General features: G+C 41.2%; 1 protein-coding gene across 7 annotated transcripts; it reads right to left on the bottom strand.

Moving 5' to 3' along the window:
• Window positions 1-210: 210 nt before the first annotated feature.
• On the bottom strand, window positions 211-11,828 carry CUNH5orf63 (chromosome unknown C5orf63 homolog). 7 transcript variants are annotated; one of them, XM_042787832.1, is made up of 6 exons: window positions 11,734-11,828; window positions 10,827-10,930; window positions 9,399-9,446; window positions 4,924-5,044; window positions 1,451-1,507; window positions 211-661 (listed from the first exon to the last, which is right to left on the bottom strand). In XM_042787832.1, the coding sequence occupies exons 4-6, from the start codon at window positions 5,038-5,040 to the stop codon at window positions 482-484; spliced, it is 354 nt and encodes a 117-aa protein (XP_042643766.1). In that variant the 5' UTR covers window positions 5,041-5,044; window positions 9,399-9,446; window positions 10,827-10,930; window positions 11,734-11,828; the 3' UTR covers window positions 211-481. The 7 variants fall into 7 exon arrangements, with proteins under 7 accessions (XP_042643766.1, XP_042643765.1, XP_032861502.1 ...); XM_042787831.1 differs by lacking the exon at window positions 11,734-11,828 and adding an exon at window positions 11,457-11,713; XM_033005611.2 differs by lacking the exon at window positions 11,734-11,828 and adding an exon at window positions 11,029-11,103.
• Between the last annotated feature and the right edge of the window lie 2,886 nt (window positions 11,829-14,714).

The following is a 14,714-nucleotide window of genomic DNA, read 5'->3' as shown; positions in this document are numbered from 1 at the left end:
GCTTTTTTTCTCCCCTTCTTAAATATGTTATCATGGAGGTGCTACCACCATCATTGGTAGGCTGGGCGCTGGCCAGCAGCAGCTCCATCTTAGAGCTGGCTGGCATGGGCTCTATTGGACATGAGGAAGCTTCCAGCAGCTTGTCACAGAAGCCACCCTTGTAGCCTTCCCGTTACCAAATCCTTGCCAGGCAAAACCAATACAAACACATTTCACTTTATCTGCTGTTATGGAGCAGCATTTATTCTGTCAATGAAAAGCCAGCCTAGGATAGCAGCAAATGAATGGTACAGAAAAGGTTTGCTACTGGGGCAGCTGGACTGGATGATTAATACAAAATAGAACACAAGTCACTCAAGTTTTTTAGAACAACGGTATTGTATGTTCTAAGAAATGTAAGGCTAGATAATGAATATTGCTTTTTCACACAATTTATGTTGCACAGTCCTTTCAGATCCACACCAGAGTAGCTGCATTTTCTTTACTGGTTTCCATCATTTTGCAACTCCAGCTTTGTAAGCTGGTCCTCAAACTTCTGAATGTCTACTTGATGCTTCATTAGGAACTTCCCATTTAAATGAAAAACAGGTATGTCGTATTTGTATTTATCATACCACGCTGAGTTCTCTGGAAGGGTAATATCCACCTCCTGCAAAATAAACTGTGACAGAAAAGAAATATGTTAGTACCTACTGGACACTGAAAAACAATACCTGCTTGTCTTTTAACCAGTATTTTTTTCAAAAATGCAAGGCTGTTTTCTTGGTGCTTTTTGATTTATTTTCCCATGTCATAGACAACTATCCATTCTGTGGTTACAGAACATACGTAACCACAATCCTTGGCTACATGTCCACAAACAGAGAGACATGTACTAGGGAGAGAGGGACTCTCTCCCTAGTCCAGGACGATATTCTTGATCCTCTGTGCAGAACCACTGTCCTGTGAGCACCAACCACAACAAATATGCAGCCGGCAACACAGTGGCTGCCTGTTAGTCAGCAGAGTGCAACACCTCTTGATGCTTCTGTTAATAGTTTCCTCCTTCAAGAAAGAGATCAAAACCTGACTGAAGAATGGCAAAAACTGCAATCACATATATTTCAAATATTTGAAGCCCCACTTACTAACATCCTTCCCAAATGATATCATTACCTGTCTTATAAAAGTTGCAAACTCCTCTATCAGGCAACGTAACAGTATTTACAAAAGTGGTGGTTTTAAAAACTATTGCAACAAGGTGTACATTGGTTTAGTTTGCCTATACTTATTTGAGTAGCATTGGCACAAAATGCTTTTGGATAATGAGTTTTATGGAAATCAGTGCTGAAATGGGTCACTCATGAAAGAATAATGGACGCAAACAAATCTAAGCAATTTTCTTTTACAAAGAATCCTGATCAACTGTTCCTTCTATATAGAAAATGTATACAGTATTGCAATACATTACCCTTCTTTTATATGGCTCGAGAACTTCTTTTGCTTCATCACATAGAGGGCAGGGTTTCTAAAGGAAAATATTCAGAACAACTTAAAGCATATAGTAACACACACAGATCATTTATACTGTAAAGTAATATACACAGACAGGAGTGAACATTACTGTAAATGTGAGTTCCCTCCCCTATACCACCCTGGCTTACTGCTTTCTAAATTTTTACTGTATCAGTGCAGCATGGATGAAAAGAAAATAAACTGTTCAGTCACAGAATTTAATTATTTCTCATATGCTATTATTTTTCTGATTGTGCAAATTAACAGTTTTCAACATCTCTTCTAAAGGCTGAATCAAGGGCATGGTTTGGAAGGTCATGCACAGACCACTTCTTTTGGTCAGCAGCAATGAATATTCAAAGCATAGTCATCAACAGCTGAAAACAACTGTGGGTACCACTCTTGATAGAAGAATCTCCCTTGATAGAAGGGGAATGAGGAATTCACGAGTAATTTCTAATCTGTTTCAGACTGAGTCACTCAGTTCAGTTCAAATAGCAAAAGAAGTTGATTTAAGATAACCTGGCTGATTTTGCCTGAAAGGAATTAAGGATGATCCTCTGACCTGCAGAGCTGGGAGGACAGTAACCTCCAGCAGGGAGAACCGGCAAACAGCTGCAGTGTTTTGATCTGTGACGGGGTCAAAGAAAACCTCTGATTTTTGAAAACTCCCTGGTCTTCCACTACAGTTATACAGCAGACTTCCGCTGATCATGCATCATGAGCATTAGAGTAGTGTGTACCTGAAGAAGTGACTCATGTAAAAGCACGCTGCTTCAGTGTTTGTAATGGCAGAATTCGGCCTATAATTCACATAGCAAGTTATAGCAGTGGTGATGGTGATGGCTCTGTCCATCTGCCATGAAATACCTCTCACAGCTGGAAAAGACCTTCTCCTCTCCCTCCCACTTCAAGTCTTGCTAGGGCTTGTTTAAACTTGGAGTTAATCTGAAACAGATACTTATTTTCTGTGTGTGAATTAATCTGGATTAAATATTCTACATTTAATTCACATCTAATCTAAATTGTCTTTCCCACACAGACATTTCCTTGTGCTCTGAAAACCTATGCAAGATGCTAAGGATGAACAGTGCTGCATTCTTCCTAGTTCTTGTCACTTTTGGAGGGACTGATATACCTGATATTAGTGACTGAAAGGAAGATCTCAAAATCCTGCACATCAGTTTTGTAACATGCCAGGCTTCTCACAATTAAAGCAGGACATACTCTGTTCCCCTAGGCCTGTGGAGAACTTTCTAGCAGTCACATCAAAGCATCTGACAATCTAAATTGACTCTTGGCAAAAAATGTGGTTTTACTCCGGCTCTAATGCCAAGCTTAAGCACTACATGGTACTAGTAAGATTTGGACTAGTTTAAAGGTCAGATAGCAAACTATTTCAACAGAGAAATCTGTTTAAACACATAACAACATTTTATTATAATTAATTATAATCAATATAACTAAATAATTATAATATTAGTAATAATTTATATTAGTACATACTTTTCAGTAGAACGGTGCAACAGTAGGTCTCTGCCATCACTTGATTTATGTCAATTTCTAATAGGGCTCTCTCCATAAAGCTGTCTTGGATAACCTCTCAGGTGGCAAAAGGGACTCCTACTGCTGAGGTAGTAAAAATCTCTTCCCAAAGTGACATATTCTATGCCGATAGCTAGATCTATTAGACAATACATGTGGTGGAAGGGACAGTTTTATTTCTACAGATAATTGCCATTTATGCTGCATACTTAAACCACAGCTTTGTGGTCATTTTAAGCTTACACTGTTGCGGAAGGAAGCAGACCAATCTTCCTGCCAGTGCTTCTTATGTGCTGGCATAAGCACTCAAACAGCTGCACAGCAGAGCTGGACAGGAGAATTGGTCTGAGTTAATCGTAACCTTGCCAAAAAAAAAAAAAAAGAAAAAAAAAAAGAAAAAAAAGTTGTTTTTTTTTTTAACCTGGAGCAGTTGTTGCATGAATGCTTTTATTGCCATAAAAGGAGCCTGTGAGGGGAAAACCACTTGGCAGTGCTAGTTTCTATCAGTTTGAAGTAACTGCAGAAGTCATAGCTCCCTCCCACCTTGTCCTCTTTTCTCCTTATTCTTAAAAATAGGAAGGAGGGAAAAATGAGTTAATTAGCATAAACTAAGAGTGCAGATTAGATTTAGTTTTAAGGAGTCTGCAGTTTGCTTTGCAATTGCCAGTGGTATCAGACATGAAAAACATTTTAAGTTAAAACCACATTCAACCAGAGGCCACTTTAGATAACTACTTGAACTCTAATATTAGAAAATGTGATTTCATACAGTGTCTTACTACTTAGAAATTTTAAGACACTGAAACCATACAAAGAGCTTTTTCCCTATTATTGACCCAAAGGTAAGATCATTATTCCCTACCTTACCACATTTGGATTATGAATGAGTTGATGCTGAATCAGGCAGGGGTAGAGAGAGCAGTAAGTTTAAAGTATAGTTCTTCTTATAGCATGCGTTGCTCTGATTAATAAACAGATGGTGACCTTTTATTTTTTAACCTATTCATATGTTACACAGTTTAAACAATCCTTTACAGTTAGAGATGGAATGAACAAATATTGTGGAGGAGGAGATTATTTTAATTGCATCAACCTCCAAAAAATACTGCCATACTGATGTCAACACTCTCAATGCTTTGCATTTCTAGTTATTCTCCTCTTGAAGGCTACATCAACCATATAAATGCAGCACAGCCCACTGTGTGCCATCCTATCTAAAAGTGCTGCAGACCTCTGCAGATAACACAGGCTCTTGATGACAATTCATGGAAGGTGACAGTTCACAAATGACCATTCCTACTCATCACATCTGTTTTCTAGATATGCTTAAGAACCCTATCTGTTCATGCCACAGGCAAACCTTCGCCTGCATCCTATCCCTGTTAGTGTTACACAGCCAATAAAGCAAAAAGAGGGTAAAGCACAATCTACTTTTTCCCTGTGTGCTACCAACACTACTTGGATATACTTTCAGTCTCACATGTAGTGCTGAAATTAAACATGAATGTTTTGAAGAGCCTGCTTTGGCTGTTGATGCTTGTTCTTGGCAGATTATGTACAACAAATGATCTTTGTTCTCCACTTCCAGAATGAAACACTGACAGTTAGAGAACAATTTTCAACTAGTAAGTGGACCATAGCGTTACTCAGACACAACTACCTTGAAATCTTAATCTGTTGGTTGTAACTATTTTCTTGCTACAATGAGAGTAGGACTGTACTGTAAATCCCGTTGTAAAAAATACCCCCAAAGTAAAATGCCCAATCCCACACAGATTTAAAGGGGACAAAAAGCATGGCCAAGCCATTTCATCTGGGAGTCATGTATATCAAAGCTGAAAAATACACAGTCTTGCCTAGCTTTATTCTGTAAACAACTTTTACCTTGGTGAATAAAGTCAACACTGGCTTATTTGCGCTGGCTGAACAGAGTTCTCTCCCCAGTGGACTGGATGAATGTCTTGCTAGTTGCAGTGTTCTGCTCAGAAAACAAAGCACCATTGTCCTGGTAAGGCAATAATAAAATATTGAATTGTTTTGTGCCAAGTTATAGATCATAAAATTGAATGTTAAGATGTGATACTTCAATCACAGTTCTAAAATACACACAATCAAACCATTTCCCCAGGATTTTTATGTTCACAGTATCAACACATTAATCAGAAAAATGGTTCACTGTGCAGCAGGCCAGAAACACTGCACAGCTCAAAAAGTGTAGCTCCACTTTTACAAAAACATTGTTTCCTTGCTGAAATGCCTCTTTCAAATTCCCTAACACAAATGCTGACATAAATGCATTATGCTGTTTCAACTGCACAGATGCCAGTAAGACTTACACAGTATTAACAAAATGCAGTGTTGTGCTCTGAACCTCAGTAATCCTGTTGCAGTGCTTGACATATTCTCCTTACTCAAAATTATTCCATCCAAAAACTAATCTGTACCTAATCAGTATATTAATATAATGCTTTCTTCAGTGAATAAAAAGCTGCAGCCAGGATGACTTAACTGGGTAATATTAAAAGCACGTACATTGCCCTGAGTCTTTCCTGCAACAGCAAATTAATTCACAAAAAAATGTTGATGGGTTTGTGATTTCTTTGGGAAGTTTAAGTAAATTTATTGTGTTGAAGGGTGCCATATTGGAGTCCCAAAGTCACCTATTCGTAATAACACTAACAACAACATTGCTTCCTCCAAACTTGTGTCTTAGACGTTTACAAGGAATTCTAGGACCGAAGGGCAAAAAACAGAAGCAAAAGGGTACCTGCATGGAGATTACTGGCAGACGTGATGCTAAACATCAGAATTTACACCAGGAAACTGAAGGCCCTTTTACATAAAGCCAAACTGCATCTGTTCGATTTCTGTTCAGGCATGACTCACCTGTATTTCTACTAATTAGAACTAATCACAAACACACAATGTAATGGCACAAGTTTAAACAACTGAAGTGTGAGTAGGACTACGTTGCAAATGATAAGCATGTTTTAAGAAAAAGTGCATTCACTGAATCTCTCCGTATCACAGTTCGGTTTTAAGAGAGACATCTCAGTCAGCATTAACTGCTAAGGAAAAACAAAACATTTCAGTGGACTCTGAACTTAAGCCTACTTAACTGCTATGTTTCTAAGCAACAACCACAAGACAAAAACAAATGGGTGACAGGACACTGCCCCACCAGCCTTACTGCACTGTCAAAGGCACCTTTTTCTTTTCCAGAAGACTCTGGTAAGGGTAACATGCCATTTTTCTAGAAGTTTCAACAGAGCAAATACAAACAAAAGGTATTACCCTTTGAAAATTATAACCTGAATTATCAAATTTAGGATGCTAGGAATCAGAGAGGGTTTTTTTGACCACATAAAAATAAAGTCTAAAATACAGTATTGTTACCAGAAAGTGGTAATTAATTCACTCTCTAAGACTCAATTTTGGAGTTTTAGAAAGCAGGCATTCTTTATTAAAGTGCCAGACCCAGGGGATAGCTCCTCCTAATATGTGTGTGAGAATGAAATCAACAAGCATTTATACTACCTTAATCATACATATTCATTGCATTTTTATCATATTCATAAGTCTTCCGGGAACTCATTTAGCATATGTTAATGTCTCTTGCGCATGTCAGTTGGAGTCTTCGGGTGGTTGTTGGGGGCTCTTCAGATGAAGGCTCGTAGTCTTCTTCACTGTGTTCACCAGCTGACCCTTACTTCTGCCCAAACTCAGTCCTGTCGTCATGTACACCTTGTCTTTCAAGGCTGGCCTGGTCTGGTTTGTTGCTAATTTGCAGCTTCTTTATGTTTCATTGCACCTGCCACTACAAGGCCAAACTGTCTCCAGTAAGATTATTCATGAGTGCCTTATCCTACAGTTATTCCAACTATTCCTCAAAAGATTAGTATTTGTTCTACAGCACAATGGTTAAATGGCTAAAACAGCTTAAATTGATCCTAATAATTCTAATCCTCAAATATCTATTTTCTAATAACCTTAGTTCACAGGTATCATTGTTAAGCAACAAATGGGCTTTGGATTTACTGTTTAGTTTGGGACAGAAAGGATTCTTCATCTGTATGTGTCAGACTTGATACCAGTAAGAGTCAGGTGCAGGGGTGGAGCCGTATGGTTGCTGTCACTGCAAAGTTGCAGGTGACTGGCACAGCACACACTGACACTGGTCATAGTCCTTGGCAGCTATTGCACTTGTTTTACTTAGCCAGGTGGAAATCTAATTGTCTGGGCTTTTACATAATAAATACAAAAATAACCTTGGAACCTTTTGGAAAAATGCAAATCTGGATGACAGCAAATGACCTCAGTCATACTCAGGAATTTTTACATTCACAGTAAATAGGTACCCAGAATGGATGTGGTTTTGGCATAAAAAATTGCAGCATGTCAGCCTGCTCACAAGCACAATAAAATTGCCAAAACAAATAGTCTGCATTCTGGCAAGTTTTTTTTCCCATCAAGCCAAATTCCGTGCCTTCAAAACATGGAAAATGCCCCCAAGTTGTTCTGTGAACAGCAGAATTAATAAAGCCTAGATTTCCATGTACCTTATTTCCTTATATATACACATATATGTATAAAATAGGTCCAGTTCACTCCTTTATACCCTCTTTTTTGATCCCTACACCCTCTGGTAAATTTGACTCCAAAGGACAACTCCTACCAAAACATCAACTGAAGTGGAATGAATAAGACAGTATCAGTAACTATGCTTCAAGATCTCACAAAAAGAAATAAGCTAGCACAGCATCTGACTTTCTTACCAATTATAAGCAATACTGCCTTTGGAATTCAGGAGCAAATCTTCATTGACCAGTACTACTACTGAAGCAAGAGTCTGCTGTTTCTAGAGTTAGTGTGAGACTGGCTGAATGTTTGTATAAATAACCTAAGGAAAACAGAGTCCTGGCTGTCAATTTATTCACCTATGTAGAATGATAATAAGGCCCTACTGTAATACCAGTTACAAAAAGAAGGACTAATCCTGGTTTATAAAATGCCAGTCTCTGTCCAGGCCCCAGTCACACTCTCCTCTTCCATCAGCATAAAGCAGTTTGAGACATCGAGCCCTGAGAGAGGGTAAGATGCTGTCAGATGGCATCATGTTCCCACAGTGCAGATGATACAGCTCGACTTCCCCACGCTCCTGAAGCCCACAGCTGCCAGAGAGCATCATCAGTCAGACCTGCTGCATTTAACCTGGGCTAGAGCATGGAACAACTTCAGCTTCACTGGATTGCAACTAAGGCTCTGCCCCCATAGAATTTGCTTCTAAATCAGTAGAATTTACTAATCTTATTTTATTGGATTAAGCAAAAAGGTCGTGGATAAAACCAAATAGCAGTGGTTTTGCACAAACACTGAAGGGTTCTAGTATTATGAAGGGTTGAGTATAGCTGCTATTGATCAGGAGCTGATGAAAGCAAATATCCAATCGCTCATCAGACAAATTTACTGCAGCAGCTCAATTTGCCTGAACAGCATCTCAGAGCCACACGGGTGTTTAATGCATGCACACTACCACCGTGTGAACAAATGGGTTCCCAACACTGACCTGTGCTAAGCTGAGCAACATTTCTGGAATGTAGAACTCAAACCCCAGAGGTCATTTCCATGCCGGTCTCATAACTGACATAAATAAAGTGTCGCACTGACGCCCCACAGCATTCACATCCTGCTCACATCTATATCCTATTTGTCTTCTGTTATGAAGAAACGCTAAAAGCACACACAAAATCTTTCAACGTGCTTATCCTGGAGCTCTCTTTAGCCTACCTCCGAGTAATTATAACGATTTGTTTGAGAAACAAAATTAATATGTAAAGAAAGATGATTGCAAACTTCAGAACTTGCCCTCCCCCATACTACCGCACTACAGAATGATTTAACAAATGATGCTTGTATGTCTGGACTTTGCCCATGCTGTATTTTGCAAGCCATATTGGACTCATTTCCTCTTAATAGAATTTCCATCACCTAATAAATCCCCATCGGCTGGAAAAATACAGTGTGACACTAAAACTAGCCATTATTTAGATGAGATGATTACCTGTATAAACCTTATCTAAGCATCAATCAAGGAAAGACAAGCATGGCTGATTTTGTCTCCAACTATGTACCTTTTAATGACACTATATATTCCTAATCTCAACTTCAAGTCACCAATATACTCTTGTTCTGTGGTTCTGAATGTTTTATATACATAATCATCAGTATATTTGGAGATGATTATGCCCTGTTTTCCATGTATTTGTACACATATACACAAGGATGAAATTACTATGAATTTGCATGCATTTGTCTGTATAATATTTACATTCATGTAGTATTTGATTTTGAACTCTAACCTGGGTTTGACAGAAGATGGGGATTACCTGGGCAAAACACACCTCTTTCTGCAAGGTAAAGGTAACACATCAGGAACATGGATAATGTTACATGACAATGTCCTAGACATTTTCTATTTGTCTTAAAGAAACTTTTTAAGTGTCTATTAAACTGACTCCTACCCTCCATTTAATTTTCATTCTAGTAGGTCAAAGGAATACCAACTAAAACAGAGTGACAAAAGCAAGCAGATGCAAATGTAAGAGTATGTGCTGATGGCCTAAGTCACTGGTGGTTTAAAACAGCCTTCTTCTGTTGTGCATCATTCAAAATTCAGCTGTGATCATGCAGGAAAGTAAACTCACTGACAGTCTGCTGTTGTCAGTTTGATTACTTACCAGTGAAATGCTGAACAAGAAAATACAGTGCCAAGAAAATACACAGACCAAGGAGCACGCCTGAGTGCTGAGGACACCAAATCCTGTAGTAGTCGAGATCCCCACAGGGCTCTTACCATTCCAGCCTTTCAGAGTGTCCTGGTTTGGGCTGAAATAGAGTTAATATTCCTTTTCAGGGACTAGATGAGTGCTGTGTTTTGGATTTAGCTTTGGGTTTGGTATGAGAAGAATGCTGATAGCACACTGATGTTTTCAGCTGCTACCGAGACTTCAAGGACTCTCTGACTCCCCATGTCCTGCCCGTGCGCAAGGGCACAGGGAGCAGGAAGGGAGCACGGACAGAGCACCAGACCCAAACTGGCCAATGAAATATTCCATATCATGGCATGTCATGCTCACTATATAGGAGGGGTGGTTGGGAAGGAGCTCTCTCTCTCTCTCTCTCGCTTCCAGGATTGCGATTGCGGGATTTTGGTATCTCGGGGTCGCTGGCCGGGAACGGGCTGGGGATTGGTCAGCGGGTGGTGAGCAATTACGTTGTACATTGCCTGTTTATATATTTTTTTTTCCCTATCATCACTGTTCTCGTTTTATTGCCATTATTAAACTGTTCCTATCTCAGCCTGCGAGTCTCCCTTCACCCCTCTGATCCCCTCCCCCATTCCCAGGTGGGGAGGGGGAAGGGACGGTGACCAGCTGCCGTGGTTGGCTGCTGACCAGGCTCAAACCATGACACAGAGGAGGCATGCAAAATACAGGAAAATATGGAACTTCTTTTTGCAAATGCATGTAACTCCGTAAGTCTTTAGGGAGGAATCAGGTTTTTACATCAGCTCAAAATTCAGATACATCATCAATGACACCACTGGTTTCTGTGAGGCGATGTTATATACCTATTAATGCATATTTCTATATATCTTCTCCTCCAAACTACAGTAATCTGGGGTAAATACCACAAAACCATTGCATCCATCCCAGAAAAGATTAAAAGTATCACTTCATCCTAACGTGCAACAACTTTTGTCTAGTGATCCCTCCAGAGGTACTCACTTCGGACCCTGGTCTGAGGCCCATACTCCAAATTTCAGACAATTTAAAAAACATTTAATAGGTTGCTGTAATGGCGATGAGGCCGTTTCCGAAGACTAAAGAACCTGCAGATAGAACAGACCATGATCATAAAGTCACGGTATGAGCTTAAAAGCCTGTCTTAAACATCTCCATTTGAAAACATCTCAGCTAAATGACCCACTTCCGCTCCGAGGGCCGGGGGTTAGCCAAATCGGGTAAGGAGTGTATCCAGAGGTCTTCCCATTGTCCCCTGTAATGAGAAAGCCTGCATTTTTTTGATGCTGTTTTCTAAATCACTCCTGCCCTCCACGCAGAGTCAGAGCCTATTAAAACAGAAGAGAGGACACGAGCCTCGCCAGCGGCGGCTGCGCAGGGCCGAGCCGGCGGCGCCCCGCCACCTTGCCTCCCTCCGCCCGGCTTCTGCCCCCCAGGCGGCCTCTCCAGGCCCGGCGCCGGGGAAAGGCCTCCGCGGTCGCTGCCCAGGCCCCGCGGCCCGGCGCGGCCCGGCGCTCGGCACCAGCCGGTTACCCCCGGGCGGGTCGCAGGCGCTCAGAGAGCCGCACGCGTCGGGCTGGGCTGGCGGCGAGGCCCGGAGCTGCGCACACCCACCTGCCCGCTGCCGCCCGCCGCCTCCCGCCGCCTCCCGCCGCGGGGCTCCGGCGCAGCGCCCGGGAATGGACACGCTGCCCCGCCGGGCCCGGCCTGGCGGGAAGCGGCGCCGCCGCCGCTCCAGCGCCCCCTGGTGGGCGCGCGCCGCCTTTACCCCTTTCCGCCGCGCGCGCCGCACCCCGTTGCTGCGGCCGAGGCCCGCGGGTTCCCGGAGCCCCAGGGTGGGGGCTCCCAGCTCCCCCCGAAACCTCTGCCCCGCCGGGTGTGCCCCGCCTACGTGAGAGCCGGCCCTCCACAGCTCCCGCCGGCGGGGGGCCGGTTGCCCTGGCGCCTGCTGGTCGCCCTCCCCCGGCCGCCCGGCTTCCCAGCAGCTCGGAGCTCCGCCACAGCTAGGCGCCCCTTGGTCGCTGCTGGAGGCGGGTTTCTGGCTTGCAACTTCCACCCTGTGCCGCGCTGAGGTCCCCAGTTTCTCCTAATCCAGTGCCTTCCGATGTGTATCGAAAAGTCACCTTCTCCTCCATGCCGGATGGATGTGCAGGGACTAGATCTTGGCCACCCACTCTGGCTGACGAGGTATACCTCTAGATGTAATGGAAAAAACCCCCCACCCTACATTGTTAGAGTCTACCATTAAAACACAAAGCGTCACAATAACGAAAGCACACAGTGATAATAAGAGAAAGGTGTGAGGAAAATACATTAAGTGTAGTGACACATAATGATACATTGCATAATGGTGGCTTGGGCAGTACTTTGACTTTATCTTTGTATCTAATAATTTCTATTGGAACATTGTGTGATGATTGTTATGAAACCTGCACATTAGTTCACTGAGCTCCAGTAGAGCACTTGGTTACAGGCTAAGCCAGAGCCCATTGGAAATCAGTGTTATTTTTTCCCTTCTCTTCAAAAAGCTTTGTGTCAGACCATTCCTTTGTGAGCAGCACAGAAAATAATAGCCCCCTCCCCTACTACCAGAAAACCCCCACCACTCACTCAAACCCAGGACAGATATGTTTGTTCAGAGTGCTAAAAAAAAAAGTTGAGTATGGTTGTGTTTAACATCTTTTTAAATAGTAACATTTCCTTTCCATGAATTCTAGCTCAGTGGAGAATATTTGTAGGAAGATGGAAGCTTTTATGGGAGCAAGGATAAGTACTAGCCTTACCTTCAAACATACGTTAAGGCTGCTCTGATAAGTGGTAGCTGTAAATGTCCTACCCGCCTCATCTCCAAGATCATATAGTTAAAAAATAACAGGACAATGAAATAAAGTGGGTAATTTTGGTCCATGTGTCCTCAGTAAGTTATGTGAAGGTCTCAGCAATCATTTGTCTAACCAAAATTTTCCCATCACATACTATGCCTTTGATTGCACATAAATGGCGTATGAACAAGTAGCAGTTTTTTGGCATTATAAAGTGAATAATGCAGATTTTGTTTTACTTTTGTACATCCATATCTTTTTCCTAGAAATGTCTTCCTCTGTTTTACATGGATTTACCTATTAGGGTTAAAAGAGCCACTTGTATCATACTGCAACACTTATCTCTTGAAAAAACAGTTTCAAAGAAAATGAGAAAAAAAGACTGAATGTGGAGGATCTGGTATACTTCTCTCAGCTATCGAAGAAGAAACACTTTCTCAAGGTGATGATGTACTGTGCAATGATATATTAAGTAATGATGTACTACCTAGTATAAAATGTGTTGCTTTTATTTCCTCTCCCAAAATACAGGTTTCTAAAGGAAATGGATCTTCTCCAAATACCTTTACACTATTAACACATTTCTTTCAGATTCACACGAAATATAGTTACTATCATGCTAAGGCTGATTTTTGCTCTTATTCCAAATTGATCACTTTATAATAAATATATTCTGTCCCTTTACTAAAAAGCTAATAAGAAATGTTAGAAAGTTTAAAAATTCTTCCCTGTTTTGAATTCCATCTGGGTAAAAATGTAAAGCAGTGCCTTTACTGTTGAAATTATAATTATTTTAAATCTAACTACCTGATTAAAAGCTGTATGTATCATAGCATTGCTTCTATTCACATATTTTTTTTTCAGAGATATATTGGTTTTTAGTACTGTTTCCTCCTTTACTATGCAGTAAATAATTGACTCATTACTAGCATAATTAGGTTGTAACTGATCCCTTCTGATGCCATGGAGTTTTTAGATAAGCATTTTGTGGCAGTTCATAACAGCAGCAACCGTGTGTTTTGTGTCGATTTTAAATCAATTATTAACTGATCTCAAACTTAAAATTGCATGATATAGAGGATCAATGTGGAGTTTAACTCTGATACAGCAAAATGCTCATCCAATGTGCACTTCATTTTAATCATTGGGTAATCCCATTCATTTACATTCCCATTTTGTAATAAAAACACCAAGTCGTACAAACTGCAGTACTAAGATGCAAAGCAGCTCATAGGAGCCTCAGGATCATGATCCTTAGGAGAGGATGTGTGTGCTCTCACCCTTCCATTTATGCTTGCTGAGACTGAACAAACAAACAAGCGAACATCCCCTCCCCAAGACCTTCAACATTTGATTTGTGGATGCGTCACTCAGTCTTGTCTGCACCACGGAGCCATGGTTCAGTGCCACCCCCACACATGCTGCCTCCATGTGAGGCTGTTGGGTTGTGGCGATGCCATTAAGCTAAACTGAGCCACAGCAGCAGCACTGAGTGTTGGCACACAAGTGGCTATACCACTTTCACGTTCACTTGGATCCTTCAATATTTCTGTGGAATGCGTACTCCAGGAGTCTTCTGAATAATGTCAGGTATGTGCAGGTGAGCACATAAGCTAGGGACTGTGCAGGGAGCCACATTCTCTGAAAAAGAGAACACATTCTTTGCTTTCAAAAGAAGTAATGGGAATAAACCACATTCATTTACAGTAGTTCAACTGGAGGAGGGGCTTCCAGGTCTAGGACGTGACAAGCATAATTTCTATGATACAAGTTTTTCCATTCAACAGTAAGATGGAAGATGAACAAAGGGAAAATTATGCAACTTCAAAATCTGTATAGAGCTTGTCTCCTGAATAGAACTATTGGAAGGCATGAGAATGGTTACACTGTGGATTTGCTGTTCTTTTCTTAAGTAGGCACTTAAAGGCATGAAAAACTGTCTTCATCAGTCTCATCTAGGCCCTTTACCTGGGCTTTTTTCTGTAAAATCTATTGGGTTTTGATTTTTCTTTTGTTTTGTTTGGTTTTTGTTTTGTTTTGTTTTGTTTTG

This window comes from Tyto alba, unplaced genomic scaffold, assembly GCF_018691265.1.
Source record: "Tyto alba isolate M040663 unplaced genomic scaffold, T.alba_DEE_v4.0 Super-Scaffold_13, whole genome shotgun sequence".
Classification (NCBI taxonomy): domain Eukaryota; kingdom Metazoa; phylum Chordata; class Aves; order Strigiformes; family Tytonidae; genus Tyto; species Tyto alba.
The sequence above is the reverse complement of the archived record's forward strand: the minus strand, read 5'-3'. Positions and strand labels throughout refer to the sequence as shown.